At 46.3% G+C, this 16,149-nt stretch overlaps 1 protein-coding gene across 2 annotated transcripts in view; it reads right to left on the reverse strand.

The window, feature by feature from the left end:
- Positions 1-2,316: 2,316 nt before the first annotated feature.
- Positions 2,317-16,149, reverse strand: part of STON1 (stonin 1) — a 60,290-nt gene continuing 46,457 nt past the window's right edge. For both annotated transcript variants that reach the window (XM_083175273.1, XM_083175272.1), the window contains exons 2-4: positions 12,302-14,216; positions 6,734-6,936; positions 2,317-2,709 (exon numbers count right to left, since the gene is read on the reverse strand). In XM_083175273.1, coding sequence (XP_083031399.1) covers positions 2,635-2,709; positions 6,734-6,936; positions 12,302-14,180 — 2,157 coding nt within the window. In that variant the 5' untranslated portion in view covers positions 14,181-14,216 and the 3' untranslated portion in view covers positions 2,317-2,634. The remainder of the gene's footprint in view (positions 2,710-6,733; positions 6,937-12,301; positions 14,217-16,149) is intronic.

Below are 16,149 nucleotides of genomic sequence, written 5' to 3' on the forward strand. Positions count from 1 at the left end.
CACGCATGCAGAATCTGGAAACGTTCTCAAGGTGTGTCTGCATTGAGAATCGCATCCAAGGCTTATTTTGGTCTGTTTGCACGGGGACTGATGTTTTTGTAGTGAGCATGCGCGTTTCTGCGCCTGTGCATACGCAGGGTGCACGCACCCAGGACAGCAGGTGGGTAGCGGAGAGGGGCGTGGGCGGCTGGTGGCCCATTAGCATATGGGAACGCCCAGCATCTCATGTAGGAGGTTACCCCTGCCCTGGGAATGGATGTTACTGTGTAACCAGGGCGGGTGCAAGGCACCGGAGCGCCCCAGGCGAGGGGGGCGCCCCGGTGCCCACCCGCTACACGGGTGGGCACCGGGGGTTCCGCACGGTGTGATCGGTACCTCCCCAGCAACTTACAGAGCCCGGTCGGGTGCCGCCGCCCGGCGGATGAAGATGGACGGCAGCGGGCAGCACTTCACTCCAGCTGGGCGGTACAACGGGAGGCTCCCTCTCTCCTGGTCCTGGACGACGGCACCCGACGGGGCTCTGTAAGTTGCTGGGGGCGCCGCAGGTACCCCTCAGACCGCGCGAACCCCCCCTGCTGCATATAACTCACTCCTCCGGATAGCGCCGCTGGGACCCCTCTGACAGACCCCCCTGCTGCATATACAGTAGCGGGGGGCGGGCGGGGGGGGGAGTTCACCTCCGCTCACCTCCATCCAGGGGGGGGGGGGGGACACCTGGCTGCTCCGAACTTCCGCCCTCCAGTGGCTGGCGCCCTAGGCAAATGCCTAAAGCTGCCTAGTGGTGGCGCCGGCCCTGTGTGTAACATCCATTCGCAAACCCCTGCCAGCGAGTCACCCTTACGATTGGGTGGCACCAGCCAACCATTCGCAAAGTGGGTGTTTGGTGGACTCGCAGAGCTGCAAATTTGCAGCCTTGCAAATTAACCAGAATAACCCAAGTCAGAGTTAGCACTGTTGCGTTCGATTCAGATATCTGGCCCCAAAAATGACTTTGGTCATATATTTCCCTACTGAACAGCCCAATCATAGCCTTGGACTCAGTGCTGCGCGTTGCGAGAGCTTCCAGCGCCATAGCTGTAAGTGGGAGATGTATTAAACCTTCACAATAAGGAAGATAAGTGGCCAATCAGCTTCTAGCATTTTAAAAAAAATGTAGACAAATGATACATGGAAACGGATGGGTTGCTATAATCACCTTCTCCATAAACTCTGTAGAAGGTTTGGTGCATCTGCCTCTCAATGAGGAGGGTAATGTAAAGTTCCCGCACAGGAAGTGAGGTTTGTAGTGAATGTAGCATCTGATTGGATAAGTGCTGTGGCCAATCCAAATGGGTTTTAAATACACGTTGTCCATAGCAAGAGGTACTGTGGCCACTTCAAACAGGTATCAAACACACCTTGGATATGGTGTAGGGTAGTTGGGTCGACACGGCTTAGGTCAACACCTCAAATAGGTAGACATGCTTAAGGTCGACATGGTCTGAAGGTAAACACAAGCATTAGGTCGACAGTGTCTAGGTCGAGAGTCAAAAGGTCGACATGGGGTTTTTTCACTTTTTTTTTTTTTAGCTGACAGTCACCGTGCCCGAAGCATGGCGAGTGCAGTGAGCCATGCCACGGGACACGGCGCACCGATACGGCGCCCATTTTTAAAAACCCACATTGACCTTTTGACTGTTGACCTAATGCTTGTGTCGACCATGAGCATGTTGACCTATTTAAGGTGTCGAGCTAAACTGTGTTGATCTTCAGTGGTCGGCCCGATGCATGTCAACCTTTGGTTGGATGACGCAATGACCCATAGCCATGGATATAGCACAGAAATGATGGGTACACACCAGAACGATGTGGCCTCAATTCCCCTTATTTCGATACAATCTCGACCGATTGTATGTAAATCGGGAATGTTTTAGATCCGATTCCGATGCGATGCGCGTCCCCGCTGGTTGTTTGGAAACCGGTTGCACCGGTGGAAAACTGAGACCTATAACGTATGTATATATATATATCGATGGGCACCCGGGCCAGCTGACTACTTAAGAGCGAGAAGGGCAGTGCCGGACTTTACATGTATTATATATATATATATATATATATATATGTATGTATGTGTATATATATAGTTGCGTGTGACAGACACAAATTACACACAGACATGCTTTTTTTTTTTTTTACAATATTAATATCCGTTTAGTAGACATTAATTTATGAGCGGAATATCACCGACTCCCTGAGAATACAATCGCTGGCAGAAATGTACGGTATGGTTGTAATACATTGTGTGTGTAATAATTGTCGTCCCCCCCCCCCCCCCCCCCCCCGGAGTTGTAGAGCAGTGTGTGAGTATATGCTGTACATAAGCAATGTGTATAGTGTGTAATACAAATATAGGATATACTGTTATATTATCAATATGGTGTATATAAAAGTCATATTTACATTGTACCTAACATATATTACTGAATAAAAATATCATTACAAAGCAATTATTTACATCTGTACATATATAGACAGCAATGTGGAAACATTATCAAGTTGTGGTACTGCAGTATATCATTGGCTGACGGAGCATTCTGGGACTTGTAGTGCGGTTCGTGGCATGCCATGCTTCTCATTCATAGAATTCTCCTGTTCCTACTGCATTAAGCAATCTCCAGTCCTGGCCATGTCTTCTCCTTCAGTGGCAATACGCTGCTTTTCAATCTCCACCTGAGGTAAAAACAGAACATCAAGATTCGTATGAGAAAACCGGAGATAGATGTGGCTGGTCCAGAGAGAGACAAAGTGGACATTCGGGGAAGAAAGGGCAGGGTGGTATCAGAACAATGGAGAGACACATATGTATCAGCGGCGCAACAATGGGTGCAGCCCCAAGTGGCAGGGGTGGGGCAGAGTGCAGGGTCTCTGACCGTCTGCATGGAATCTGCTTAAAATGACCCTCCAAAAATGGCCGCCGTCTTGGAGGAGATAGATGCTAAAGGTCTTACTGGCATATGTCAGGGGAGCGTAGCCTGTACAGCGCTACCCAGAAGTGCCAGATTCCGGGAGCACTGGTGAGCTATGACCGCTACACCAAAGAGCGAGAAACCCCTGGCAACAAGCAAGAAGCCACTGAAAATGAACATATAACCCCTGGCAATGAGCATAGAACAGCTGGCAATGAGCAAGAAAGCCCTGGCAACGAGCATGAAACACCTGGCAATGAGCATGAAACACCTGGCAACGAGCATGAAACACCAGGCAACGAACAAGAAACCCCTGGCAACAAGCAAGAAGCCCCTGGCAACAAGCAAGAAACCGCTGAAAATGAACATATAACCCCCTGGCAATGAGCATAAAACAGCTGGCAATGAGCAAGAAAGCCCTTGCAACGAGCACGAAACCCCTGGCAACAAGCACATAGGGTTACCACCTCATCTTTTAATTCCGGACACTTATTAATTACACAGGTTCTGTGGCAGTTTAAAACCAGGTGAAATGGAGTCTTGAAGTCAGCCAGCCACAGAACCTGTGTAATTAATATGTGTCCGGAATTAAAGATATGAGGTGGTAACCCTACATGCACATAACCCCAAGCAACACGCATATAACCCCTGGCAACAAGCATATAACCCCTGGCAACAAGCATGAAACCCCTCACGATGAGCATGTAGGTAAAAAATATATATAATTTATACATGAAAGGTTTATACATCTCCCAAATTTTCCTGTGAAATACAGGCAGTGGGGCGGTGTAGATTCTACAAGGAGCAGCCCCGTCTCCTGAACTCCCCAGTCACTCCCCACTAAGAATGAATATTTCCCATGGCGCCCCTGACGAGAAATGGCAGCCACCAGTCTGACATCTCCGTCACCTGCTACAATAGTTATTACATCACTTGGGGGTAGATTTATTAAGCTCGTGAAGTGATAAAGTGTCTGGTTTTTATCACTGGCCAATCAGCTCCTACCTGTCATTTTTCAACCAAGCCTGTAACTTCACAGTTAGGAGCTGATTTGCCGGTGATAAAAAACACCTATTTATTGTGATCTCAGCTGGGCTGGTCCTGCCTATCTTATTGATATTACTGTATTATGATTATTGTAACACTAGCGTCTCAGTTGGCTTCAGGACTTCTTTCTGGTAAGACACAAAAGGGTTAAGCATTAACATTTAATCACGTTTTCGGTCCCTGTTAAGCAGCTCCAGCTGAATGCTCAGACACAAGCAGTTTTGCCGAATGATATCATCTTTCTAGAAATGATGACTGGAGCAAGTATATTGTCGCCGTCTCATTAAGTGAACTACAGTATGTTTCCCCAGTGCTCCCACTGTTCCATTCTCTCTGACTAGACATCTCCTGTACCACTCGCTGCATTTTCTATTATTAAGTCTTTGTGACTTGTGAAGCCCCCCAGGGCAGCTCAGAGTCCTCTCCTAACAATAACCTATACTATCGGGTATGAGGATCATTTATATAATTAGTAATATTTACAAGTGGGAAAAAATATATAAATCCATTTTAACCTTCTGAGACTCACATACAAAGACCTCACCCATCCCTCTCCCGTATCTCCTCTTTTTAGGCTCCCACCCGACCTCTTGACTCCACAAACACGCACTGCCTCTCCTGCTAACCAATTACTTCCTCCCACGTCTGCCTCCAAGATTTTGCATGTGCTACTCCCTACCTCTGGAACTCTCTACCTTTCTCCCTCAGACTCTCCACCACTCTACAAATCTTTAAATGGGCTCTCAAGACCCCCGTCTTCATTATTCCCAGTCATCTCTTTTCCTAAGCTTCTGTTTATGCGCAGTTCGACCCTTTCTGTGTCACCCCAGTCTGTCTGTCCATCATCTATAGAATGTGTGCTGTAACGAGCAGGGCCCTCTCTCCTCATATGCTTTTTCTTCTCTTGCTTAGACTATCTTCTACTCCATACTTCCTACAATGGCACCTACAGTATAACCCGGTTTCTGCCACCCTGGGGCTTATTTCAGTGTCATATTTGCTGATGCAGAAATGTATATACTCTTTTCTTGTTTTTCTCATTTGTTTATATACTCTGTTAGGCTTGTGGCTCATTACACATGGTACTGAGGGGAATCGGGGGCAGGTATTCGGCGGGGCGGCGCCTCAGGTGCTCGTTAAGCTGCGATGTTCACAGCTTAATGAGAAAACCAGAATCAGGACCATTGTAACAGACTTTTCAGGATTAAAAAGTGTGACCTCTGCAGGACTGCTTTTGGCCAACAGGTGGCAATACAGAGCCAGGCTTCTCGTTCAGTATTTAATTGCATGGTTGAGTGTAATAAATCTTGTTTCATTTGGACTATTTTGCACCATAACAAATAGAGATGAGAATTTCTTTTAATTCTTTAAGTGCAATAGCCGTATGGGATTTAATTTACCATTCTCATCACATTTTTCCAGTTATTCACAAATCCTGCCCACTTAACTAAGAAGGATGCAGGTGAATCAGGCCCTTGGTCCAGTCAGTGGTTCCCAAACGTTCTAGAATTACCGGGCCTAGATTATCAGCATTGTTTAAGTCCAAAAGTTTCTTATTAAAATTTAAAATCATATTAAATGAAATAAATGATGCTTAACTGTGGTTCTAATTCATAGGTCTTCAAACTGTGGCCCTCCAGATGTTGTGGAACTACAAATCCCAGCATGCCTTGCCACAGTTTTAACACTCCCCTTATAGCAAAACTGTGGCAAGGCATGATGGGATTTGTAGTTTCACAACATCTGGAGGGCCACAGTTTGAAGACCCATGTTCTTATTGTTCACATATTTTATGATTGGCAGCCACTAGCACTGGTTTGGCCTATTACATTGACCATAAATAATCTGTTTTGGTTCTGGACCACCAGCCTGATGCAACACTGCAAGTGTCTCAGGGCACCCCAGGGAGCCTAGGCACACAGTTTGGGAACCACTGCCTTGGCCCATAGCTGTGCAAAATTAACAATGGCCTTGTAATTGGTTGCTTTGTTTCGGTGTCAAAACGTCAGCCAGCCAATCACAAGGCAGTGCCATCGACCTCTATGAAAATGTGACAGTTGGTCAACTCTGCTTGTGCACCTGCCGGATGACCTGGATCATGTGACCTGCTGGGTAGTCTGGACACTGTGGCAGTTATGTACAGCCACCAGCTAAGCAGGGACATTACGGGGTATCAACTCCTAAGGAAGTAAAAAGGGGTAAACCGTTTCCCTGAGCTAATATATATATATTTGTAAAACATTTCTTATTTTTATTTGTTATCCAGGTGTCTAATAAACAGTCCTTGCGGCACAATCACTGTGATAACATGCCATCTGATTCCAAGACAGACTGTTCGCATTGATCTTAGACAATGTGTTTGTACTTGCATGCATACATTTAGATGATGGGCTCTTATAGATGACAGCTATGTACGGCTTGTACACACACTGTATATATCACTGAACATGAGAACCAGCTGACACATGCCTGGCGGTATACATGATGAAAGGCCTATGTCTATGCAGAGAATACAGTCAGTGCGTCATATCTGAAATAACGAGGTAACAGCGCCTGCACCCGATGGACCACTTAAGAGGCTGTCGCCTGACAATCCCAGAATGATCAGAAAGTGTTACTAGAAGGTCCAAATCTAATCGGAAAGTATAATGTTCCACGAAGCATGGTTATGTCCCCCCCTCCCCAATAGCAATTTATATGCAATGTAAACCATTCAAAACAAATGTCAAAATCAATAATACCTGGATGTTGTAGCAAGTTTTCTGGCTGACATGTTTATGGGGCTGGATATCACTCTCGACGCCCATCGATTTCACCTCGGCCCCAGAGACGCATGTAAACGGCATTACAAAGTGCAAGGTGGCGACCGGGTCCCAGCTGGGAGGGATCTCCTGGTCCGAGCCAAGCTCCAGCTTGCAGGAGAAGCTGTGCGGGTGATCCGGACCTTTAACAAGAAAAATAGAAAAGGTTTTGAATGTGAAAAAAACAACAAAATGTGTGTTGCGCAATCAACAGCTGCTGGCACAGGGTTTGTCAGAACCCTAAAATAGGATATAGAAATATAGAAAGGTGTGTGCCAGCGCTGGCTATCTCAATAATTACACGGTTCTCAAAAATACAAATATATACAAATAAAATAAATCTGTATTTTTTGAGAACCGTGTAATTATTGAGATAGCCAGCGCTGGCACACACCTTTCTATATTTCTATAAGGTTTCGGATGTGACTGGAGCGGTTTATTGCAACTGGTGTAATAATATCACACAGGGCGATTAGCACATGGGGATTTGCCGAGGTTCTGCACAATTACCACCAGCTGCACATCACTGGCTGCAGGACACTGAACAGGGCATTTTCAGGGGTGTGGATAATTTGGTCGACTTTCAATAGCTCGACCACTATTGGTCAACGGGCAATAGGTTGACACGTGAAAAAAGGCTGACAGTCTAGATTGACATTAACAAAAGGTCGACTTGGGAAAAGGAAACGTTTTCCATATCTTTTGGTTGTCTATGTCGAAATCTGCTGACGTTTCATACTCACTTGGAACTGCTATATATTAGCATAGAAATTCATTTAGATTTATTTTGCATTTACCAGGGGGGTCAGGATGATATGCCGACAGTGACTAAATTGGTACCCGATTGGTCAATGTTCACAAGGTTGGCATAGACGAAAATGTCAATTGTCCACACATGAAAAGGTTGGCCTGAGTTTTTCACATTTTTTTTCCTCTTTTGGAACATTGTCATACCGTCCACACGGACTACGACTAAAAATGGTAAAGTGTGCATAGAGTAGTGGTAGCTTAGGTGTTGACATTAACATCCTAAAACCATATAAAACTCATGTTGGCCTTTTTCATGTGTTGACCGTTTCCGTGTCGACAATTAGCTCGGGTCAACCTTTTCCCAGTGTTGTCCTTTTGTTGTTCACCTAGATGTGTCCTCATACACTATTGCTGTCATTGCACCCAGGAGCTGCTCTTTCGGCACCAGGTCCGGGACGACTCTGCTAGTGCACATCTTTTTCAAAAATGCATCTTAGTTGCAATGTGTAGTGACTAGGACGCCCCAGGAGACTCTGTTGATCTGATAGGAGACACTTGTATATCTGTGTGCAACGAGTCTCTGAATCTGTATCCGACGTGATACAATGCAAAGGCTGCAGCTTTCTTCATGCCAAGTTCCCAGTGCCGTGTGCTGAGCTGGGGAGAGAGACAGGCTCTCTCTCTCCCTCTTGTTTATTTTTCCATGGGGACGTGGCCATGCCCCCTCCCGGAAGCCCCATTATACCGGGTCTTAGCCAACCTGTTGGCGCCCCTGCAAGTTCCGTTGTACTTTGTACTTGTACGCAGACTCCTTTGCACACAGCAAGACTCACAGCCCAGTAAATGACATAAAGAAGAAGAAAGAGTGATATAGTATGGATGGTAAAAATCAAGCTCCTGATAACAAAAATATCCTACAGCATAGTCAGAGACTGACCGATAATTCCCTCAGCCGACTTAACCACTGAGGAGATGTTGGGCTGCGCCGGGAGACTCTGGTTGCACTGACTGCTCCTCCTTAGTGATAGGAGCCAGACGCTGCATGATAATGTCACAGTGCAGCTCCCGACTCCCTGTCATGGTGGAGGAGCCGGCATTATGATGTCACCTCCTAGACGGGTGACACCTATGTGCAGGTGAGTCGGGGTGGGGGCGCCCCGGTGCCGGGGGGGGGGCGGTAGTTGTGGTACCTGTGTAAAAAACTTGCGGCGCCGGCGTCCCTGCAGTGCTGGAGCGGGCAGGGGTGTCCGTTCCGCGGGGGTACCTGCGGCGCTGTTATTGTGTATAAAGCTGGCGGCGGCCGGCGGGGTCCCTGCAGTGAATAGAAAATAACTAGCGCTATGCGCGGGAAGCGCTAGTTATTTTCTATTCACTGCAGGGACCCCGCCGGCCGCCGCCAGCTTTGAACACAATGACAGCACCGCAGGTACCCCCACGGCACGGACACCCCTGCCCGCTCCAGCACTGCGACAGCGACACAAGTTTTTTACACAGTTCGCTAACCCTCCATGCTGGGGGTGAGGGGCGAACTGCCGCCCTCCAGGTGCCGGCGCCCTAGGCAAATGTCTAGAGCTGCCTAGTGGTAGCGCCGGCCCTGCCTATGTGCGGTCAGCACCCACCTAGTTACCTCTCTGGCACACAGATATACAAGTGTTACATAACAGATTAATCAGCACAGTCTCCTGGCGTGTTCTAGTTGTACTGCAAAACAGATTGCCGGTTCTAGCAGTACCTGGGTGCTCATTTGCGCCGGGCATCTCCTGCCATATGGTGTATTGAAGTTAGGTGTAGTAAGACACTTCTGTATAATAGAATGTACATGTTTTATGCATACAACTATGTAATAAATCATTGAAACACATAAATGCTACAGGTCTAATAAAGACATTCCCAACAGGAAAACTTCTAAAGTGGATGGATCTATTATTATTATTATTATTATTATTTATTTATTAACAGGTTCTTGTATAGCGCACACATATTCCGCAGCGCTGTACAGAGAATATTTGAACATTCACATCAGTCCCTGCCCCAGTGGAGCTTATAATCAAATTAGCCTATCAGTATATTTTTGGATTGTGGGAGGAAACCAGAGTACCCTGAGTAAACCCACTCAAGTGCGGGGAGAATATAGAAACTCCACATTTCCACGGAATCAGATGCACTGCGTGTTTGCAGAATCTGCGGTTATTAAATGAGCCGGCTGTATGTATATTAGCGCACAGTGTATTTCCCACAGACCACACGTTTCATTTATAACTACTATGGAGATCATTTGTCCCTGCGGCTACGTCCGTGTGGATTACATGCATTAGCTGCTGTAGAGAAAGAAATAACACATTTAAGATAATAAATGGTGCAAGGATATAATCCATTTACATGTGAAATCCTGAAATACCGCTTGAACAATAAATTGGACGGCAGATAAAAAAAAATATATGTTATATGAATCTGCCTTATGGCAAAATGTACTGAGAAAAAGTCTAAAATAATCAATCACAGCACTAGATATCTCTGCAGTACCTGGGACATGTGTGAGGCAGGAGATTCGGGCAGCAGGGACGGTGCGATGGTTAGCATTAGTGTCTCACAGCGCTGAGGTCGTGGGTACGATTCTCACCATGGCCCAAACTGTGTGGAGTTTGTATATTCTCCCCGTACTTGTGTAGTTTTCCTCTCATACTCCGAATATACAGTATAGTGGCGGATTAATTGTACCCCAACAAAAATGAACCCTAATCAATATTCTGAGTTGATGCTGATCGTACCCCATCTCAATACATTTACTGTATTTGTTTATTTAATTAAAAAAACACATTTTGATCAAAGTTATGGCAAGTTAGGCAATGGAAGCTCTGCCAAATACGCATCTACTCTTCCAGGCTCCCAAAAATTGGGTGGCGCTCCCGGGAAATTTGGGCAAGTCTCCTGGATTTAATTGAACCCTGCCGCCCACTTACCGAGTAAAGTGGGCGGACCAGGTAGCTGATGATGATTTGGGCTGAATTGTGTCATTGTAGCCATACCCCCAGCTATACAATTCTGTTGTCCCGCGTCACACCCCCTCTCTGCCCCTTATGCAAAGCCACGCCCTCACACATTTACCGGAGGGGACAGCCAAACATTCGCCAACTATGCCTTGGCTGCTGTATATTACTCCACGTTTTCATGTTGTAAATACATTTATATTTGGCTCACTGAAAACAATTTGCAAGCAACTGTCCTGATTTTTTCAGGATATTTCCGCTTTTTGCTCAGTGTCCCACCGTCCTACCCCTGGTGCCAAGCAGTGAAGGACGGTCGGCTCCCTCTCGCTGCTCTGCTTAGCAGAGCAAGTGGCGCATAGATCAACCCGCATTTGGTTATGTTCCAATTAAGGATTTTTCATTGTGGAGCGCAGGGCTGGACTAAGGACCTTATTCTGATACACACGCAAAGCTGCGAGTGGATAAAACGCCACCCCCCACCTGCACGTACGCCCGCCCTCCCTCGCTCACGAATCACCCATTGGCAGCATTTGGTGCGGGTGAGAATGATTTCTGTATCTACCATCTCTTGTGTCTTACATTTGCGAGCGCACTGTGTTAGGTGCGAACGAGGCGGCGAACTAGCAGGGGATCGTGTCAATCAAAATAACTCTGTAAGTGCCATATGGACATGGTTCGAAATGATATAGAGAAGAGCTGGAAAAGCTGTGGTTTTCCAGCTGTTGTGAAACTACGAGTCCCAACATGCCCTCCCACCGATCATCTGGTAAAGCATGCTGGGACTTGTAGTCTCAGAACAGCTGGAGAGCTATAGATTAGCCACACCTCATCTGATGAGCAGTGGCAGTGCTGTGTGGGTGTGGCCAGTATCATGGAGGCGTAAACATTCCTGTCCACCAGTTGTTCCCATCCTCAAGTACCCCTTACAGTTGCTACAGTATGAGGTCGATGGGTCAACACTAATTAGGTTGACACTCAATAGGTCACCACTATTGGTCGACAGGCCACAGGTCGACACCTTAATAAGATTCATACTTAACTAGCCACGTGGACGTAAAGGGAGAATTTATTAGTGCGCCCGAAGCATGGTGAGTCATGTGAGGGGCCGCGATATGGTGTCATTGACGATGTAAGCCAACATAGACACCAAACATTTTTTTTTAAATCATGTCGACCTTTTCTATGGCAACCCATTGTTTGTTGTCACCATTCATTTTGTCCCTGTCAACCTAGGCTATGTCGTCCTTTTTAAGGTGTTGACCTATGGCGTGTCGAACAATAGTGGTCGACCTACTGTGTGTCAATCCTAATTGGATCAACCTTATGACCCATTCCTTAACAGTTCGGGCTTTGCAAGTCACCCAACCAGTGCACTGTGTATCACCAACTGTCACATTTTAAAAATCCACAGGAAATCCTGAACTGCTGGGGGTACTCGAGGACCGGAGCTGGGAACTTTACAGCTTTACACCATAAGATCCAGTGTCTTCCGAAATACATAAAAGATTATAGATATACAATTTTAATACGTATAATTTATGGGCGACTGTGTGGCCTTCTGAGACTTGTTAGCCACATGCTGTTAGGATCACGGGTCTATAATTTTGTGGAGGCCTGGGTCGGTAGCACTATCCACCCTGTTGCTGCGGTGTGTTTGTATGTATTGTTCATGCAATATGGTACAGAAAAAGAAAATAATGACATCCATGGTTCAAAAACAAAAATGTGTGCACAATTGCAGTATAAATAACGTGATCAAAGATATAATTACTAGAATTTTTATCTGGGAGCCGGTCAATCTTCCAAACCACGGCCTTGTACGCATTTTCGTATTTTGCTGTTCCGATCGTCACTTGGATGACTGGCTCAGATTCGATTTCATACGCAGACCCAAGACAAGCTCTGCGATTCATTTTCGTCTTCAGGGACCTCTGCCTCTGAAGGCTAACAGTCCACAGGGCTTTCACCCACTGAGCAGGGACTGGGAAATGGATGGTCACATTTTCACAGTATTTCATTGGTGAAGAAGCCGCAACACTACTGGACATATTTAGGAAAGCTTGGAGCTCCACGTACGCTCCCTGCACCACAACCAAGCTCTTCATGGAAAACGGAAGCTCTTGGACACTGCAAGGAGCTTTGAAGCGCATGAGTTCAAACCTACACGCATCCGGCGGGGTGAATTTAATTATCCTGGTCTTTTCAAATTCCAGTGTTCTAACGCACTTGTGGAAATGATAGTCATCAATATTAATCAACACTTGTTCCCCCTCCTTTGTAAAATAACTGTCAGATAACTTTTGAAGTTCAGAATCATTTAACGTTAAGAAACACTCCATGCCACTGTTGATAAAACAAAGACCATAGACGTGACAAATCAAGGCCTTCTCCTTCACTTTCCCTTTCTTGGTGACCTCTCCCCAAAAATGGTCCACAATTTCCACAAACATTTCCGGCTCTTCGTAAGTTCTCTTTTGCTTTGAAACTGGCGCCAGCAACAATAGCTCCTCCTCCATGGTGGTAATGAAGTCCAATAAATCGTGGTAGTTCGTGGTCCCCAATTTTAACATCTGCTCAATCTCTGCCTCTCGGACTACTTCGAATTTTGGGTGGTATTTCCTTTTTTCCACATAAGTTATATTTTCAATCTTAACAGTGTGTATTTTATCTGAAACGCCTAAGTTTTCGAGCTTTGGGTCGGAAAGTCTGCAGAATTGATGAAGCTGAAAGTCTTTGAACGGTTTTTCAAGGCCCCTTTCATAATACATTTGCAGAATTCCACCTGCGAGAACTTTCAGGTAAATAGGTCCCCATTGCCTCGAAGACATCACATTCTTTTTCTCCGGTATCCTCAGCATCAAAGGCCACCCATCTCTTCTCTGACTTCTAAAGAGACTTTGTGGAATAAATGATGGGCTCCGTTTCTCGGCACCGACAAGCTGGTGTTTCAGATTGTCAGGTGGGTCAATCTTTAAGTGCTGAAGCCTTTCGCACACGTAACTGAAAGAACACTGGTTAAGACTTTTTTGGTTATTAAAGGCTTCTCCTTCCATTGTATTATATCCTTGTTTTGCAGATATTTCTTCTTTTACATGAGACTCTGCTGTAGTGCATCCACCAGTGGAAAAAATAAGGTCACTGTCCCAAAATGGGCTTGAAAAAGTACAGTCACTATGAGAGTGGTCTACGTGGGGAGTTGACAAGCGAAATAAATGATCAATCTCTCGACAAGTGGAAAGATTTGTACCATTGATCCCTGAAGGTGATGAATTGCATGATGCATGGTTCGGTGTGGATGGACTTGATGACTGAGGGTGGGTCCAAGACCTCTCTGGAACAGGGTACAAGTTATAAGACCCTACCTTGGGAGTGTACGGTGTGGATGTGCTGTCTTTGACCGGTGTGCAGAGAGGTGAGTTTTTTGGAGGACCAGGACTCATGAAGAAGTCAATTATCGGAGATGTGTGAGGGCTGGTGGAGTTAGAGGAAGATGCGCTGGTTGTCTCTTCGCGAGACAGGCTCAGTTTAAATCCACTTGATTTAGGATTAGGATTGTAAACACCATGAGGACATATGAGAGATTTCTGCGGGGACTGGAATGGTTTCTCATCATCAAAAGTCACCCAGTTATCTGGATTTGCCGAACACATTTTCTCTTGTCTCGATTATTTGAACTTTGGGATTTTCTAGAAGAAAAAAAAACAACTTAATATCTTTTCAATTTATTGTCATCACTTATGCAAAAACATATGTTTAAAGTGTCATAGGAGGATGTTTATATATATATATATATATATATATATATAATATATATATATATAAAATATATCTTCCCCCCCCTCCCAGTGTGTAGTCAAAAAACTGGAGGTCCCATCCACTGATTCCACCACTCACCACTGGTGTTTTATCAGCTCTTATTGGAACGGACATAAAAACAGAATTTATGCATGGAATCTGTAGCAACCAAATGGGCAAGAGATAGAGGAAAAACAACACATGGGATTGCGTTTGGACTGCCTGAGCAATTGTAGTCCCATGGAGATGCTGTCAGAATCCTGGCAGTCGGGATCCAAACATACAGAATATCAACAATGGAATCCACACAGGCAGAATCCTGATGGATACCAATGATAAGTACAGGGTTTAGGGTTAGGCTGTGGGAGGGTAAGGTTAGGTTTGGCTAGGTAGGGGGCAGGAAGTTAGGCAGTGGAAGTGGGTTGGTTAGGCTGTGGGAGGGAACGGATAGGGTTGGCTAGGTAGGGGACAGTCAGGGTTAGGCTGCAGGAAGTTAGGCAGAAGGAGTGGGTCGGTTAGGGTTAGGTTGTGGGAGGGGATGGGTAGGGTTGGCTAGGTAGGGGCAATTAGGGATAGTCTGCAGGAAGTTAGGCAGAAAAAGAGGGTAGCTTAGGGTTAGGCTGGGGGAGGGAACGGATAGGGTTGGCTAGACAGGGGGAAGTTAGGGATAGTCTGCAGGAAGTTAGGCAGAAGGAGTGAGTCAGTTAGGGTTAGGTTGGGGGAGGGAATAGATAGGGTTGGTTAGGTAGGGGGCAGTTAGGGTTAAACTGCAGGAAGTTAGGCAGAAGAAGAGGGTCGGTTAGGGTTAGGTTGTGGGAGGGAACGGATAGGGTTGGCTAGGTAGGGGACAGTTAGGGTTAAACTGCAGGAAGTTAGGCAGAAGGAGTGAGTCAGTTAGGGTTAGGCTGGGGAAAGGGACGGATAGGGTTGGCTAGACAGGGGGAAGTTAGGGATAGTCTGCAGGAAGTTAGGCAGGAGTGGGTCGGTTAGGGTTAGGCTGGGGGAGGTTACGGATAGGATTGGCTAGGTAGGGGGCAGTTAGGGTTAAGCTGCAGGAAGTTAGGCAGGAGTAGGTCGGATAGGGTTAGGCTGGGGGAGGGGACGGATAGGGTTGGCTAGGTAGGGGCAGTTAGGGTTAAACTGCAGGAAGTTAGGCAGAAGAAGAGGGTCGGTTAGGGTTAGGCTGGGGGAGGGAACGGATAGGGTTGGCTAGACGGGGCAGTTAGGGTTAGGCTGCAGGAAGTTAGGCAGGAGTAGGTCGGTTAGGGTTAGGTTGTGGGAGGGGATGGGTAGGGTTGGCTAGGTAGGGGGCAGTTAGGGTTAAACTGCAGGAAGTTAGGCAGAAGAAGAGGGTCGGTTAGGGTTAGGCTGGGGGAGGGAACGGATAGGGTTGGCTAGACAGGGGGCAGTTAGGGTTAGGCTGCAGGAAGTTAGGCAGAAGAAGAGGGTCGGTTAGGGTTAGGCTGGGGTAGGGGACAGATAGGGTTGGCTAAGCAGGGGGCAGTTAGGGTTGGGCTGCAGAAGGGTTAGGAATAGGGGTAAATACTTATGATCGTCAGGATGCCACTGTCCAGTATCCTGACCGTCAAGATTCTGACTGCCGGGATTTTTTACCCCACCATTTGCTTGGATGGACTTTTGATTACTCCTGGGGCAGGAGGATTATAACATAATCATTTTTTTTTTTGCTAACATTATACTAGACACAGGAAAAAAACAAGGAGAATATTAGAACAATTTTTATTAATACATTTGTGAAACATAAACTATGACAAACACTCAAAAACGGGTATAGCCGAAGCACAGGATCACGGACTTGCCAAT

The sequence above is a fragment of the Crinia signifera genome, chromosome 3, assembly GCF_055691185.1.
Source record: "Crinia signifera chromosome 3, ASM5569118v1, whole genome shotgun sequence".
Taxonomy (NCBI): Eukaryota; Metazoa; Chordata; class Amphibia; order Anura; family Myobatrachidae; genus Crinia; species Crinia signifera.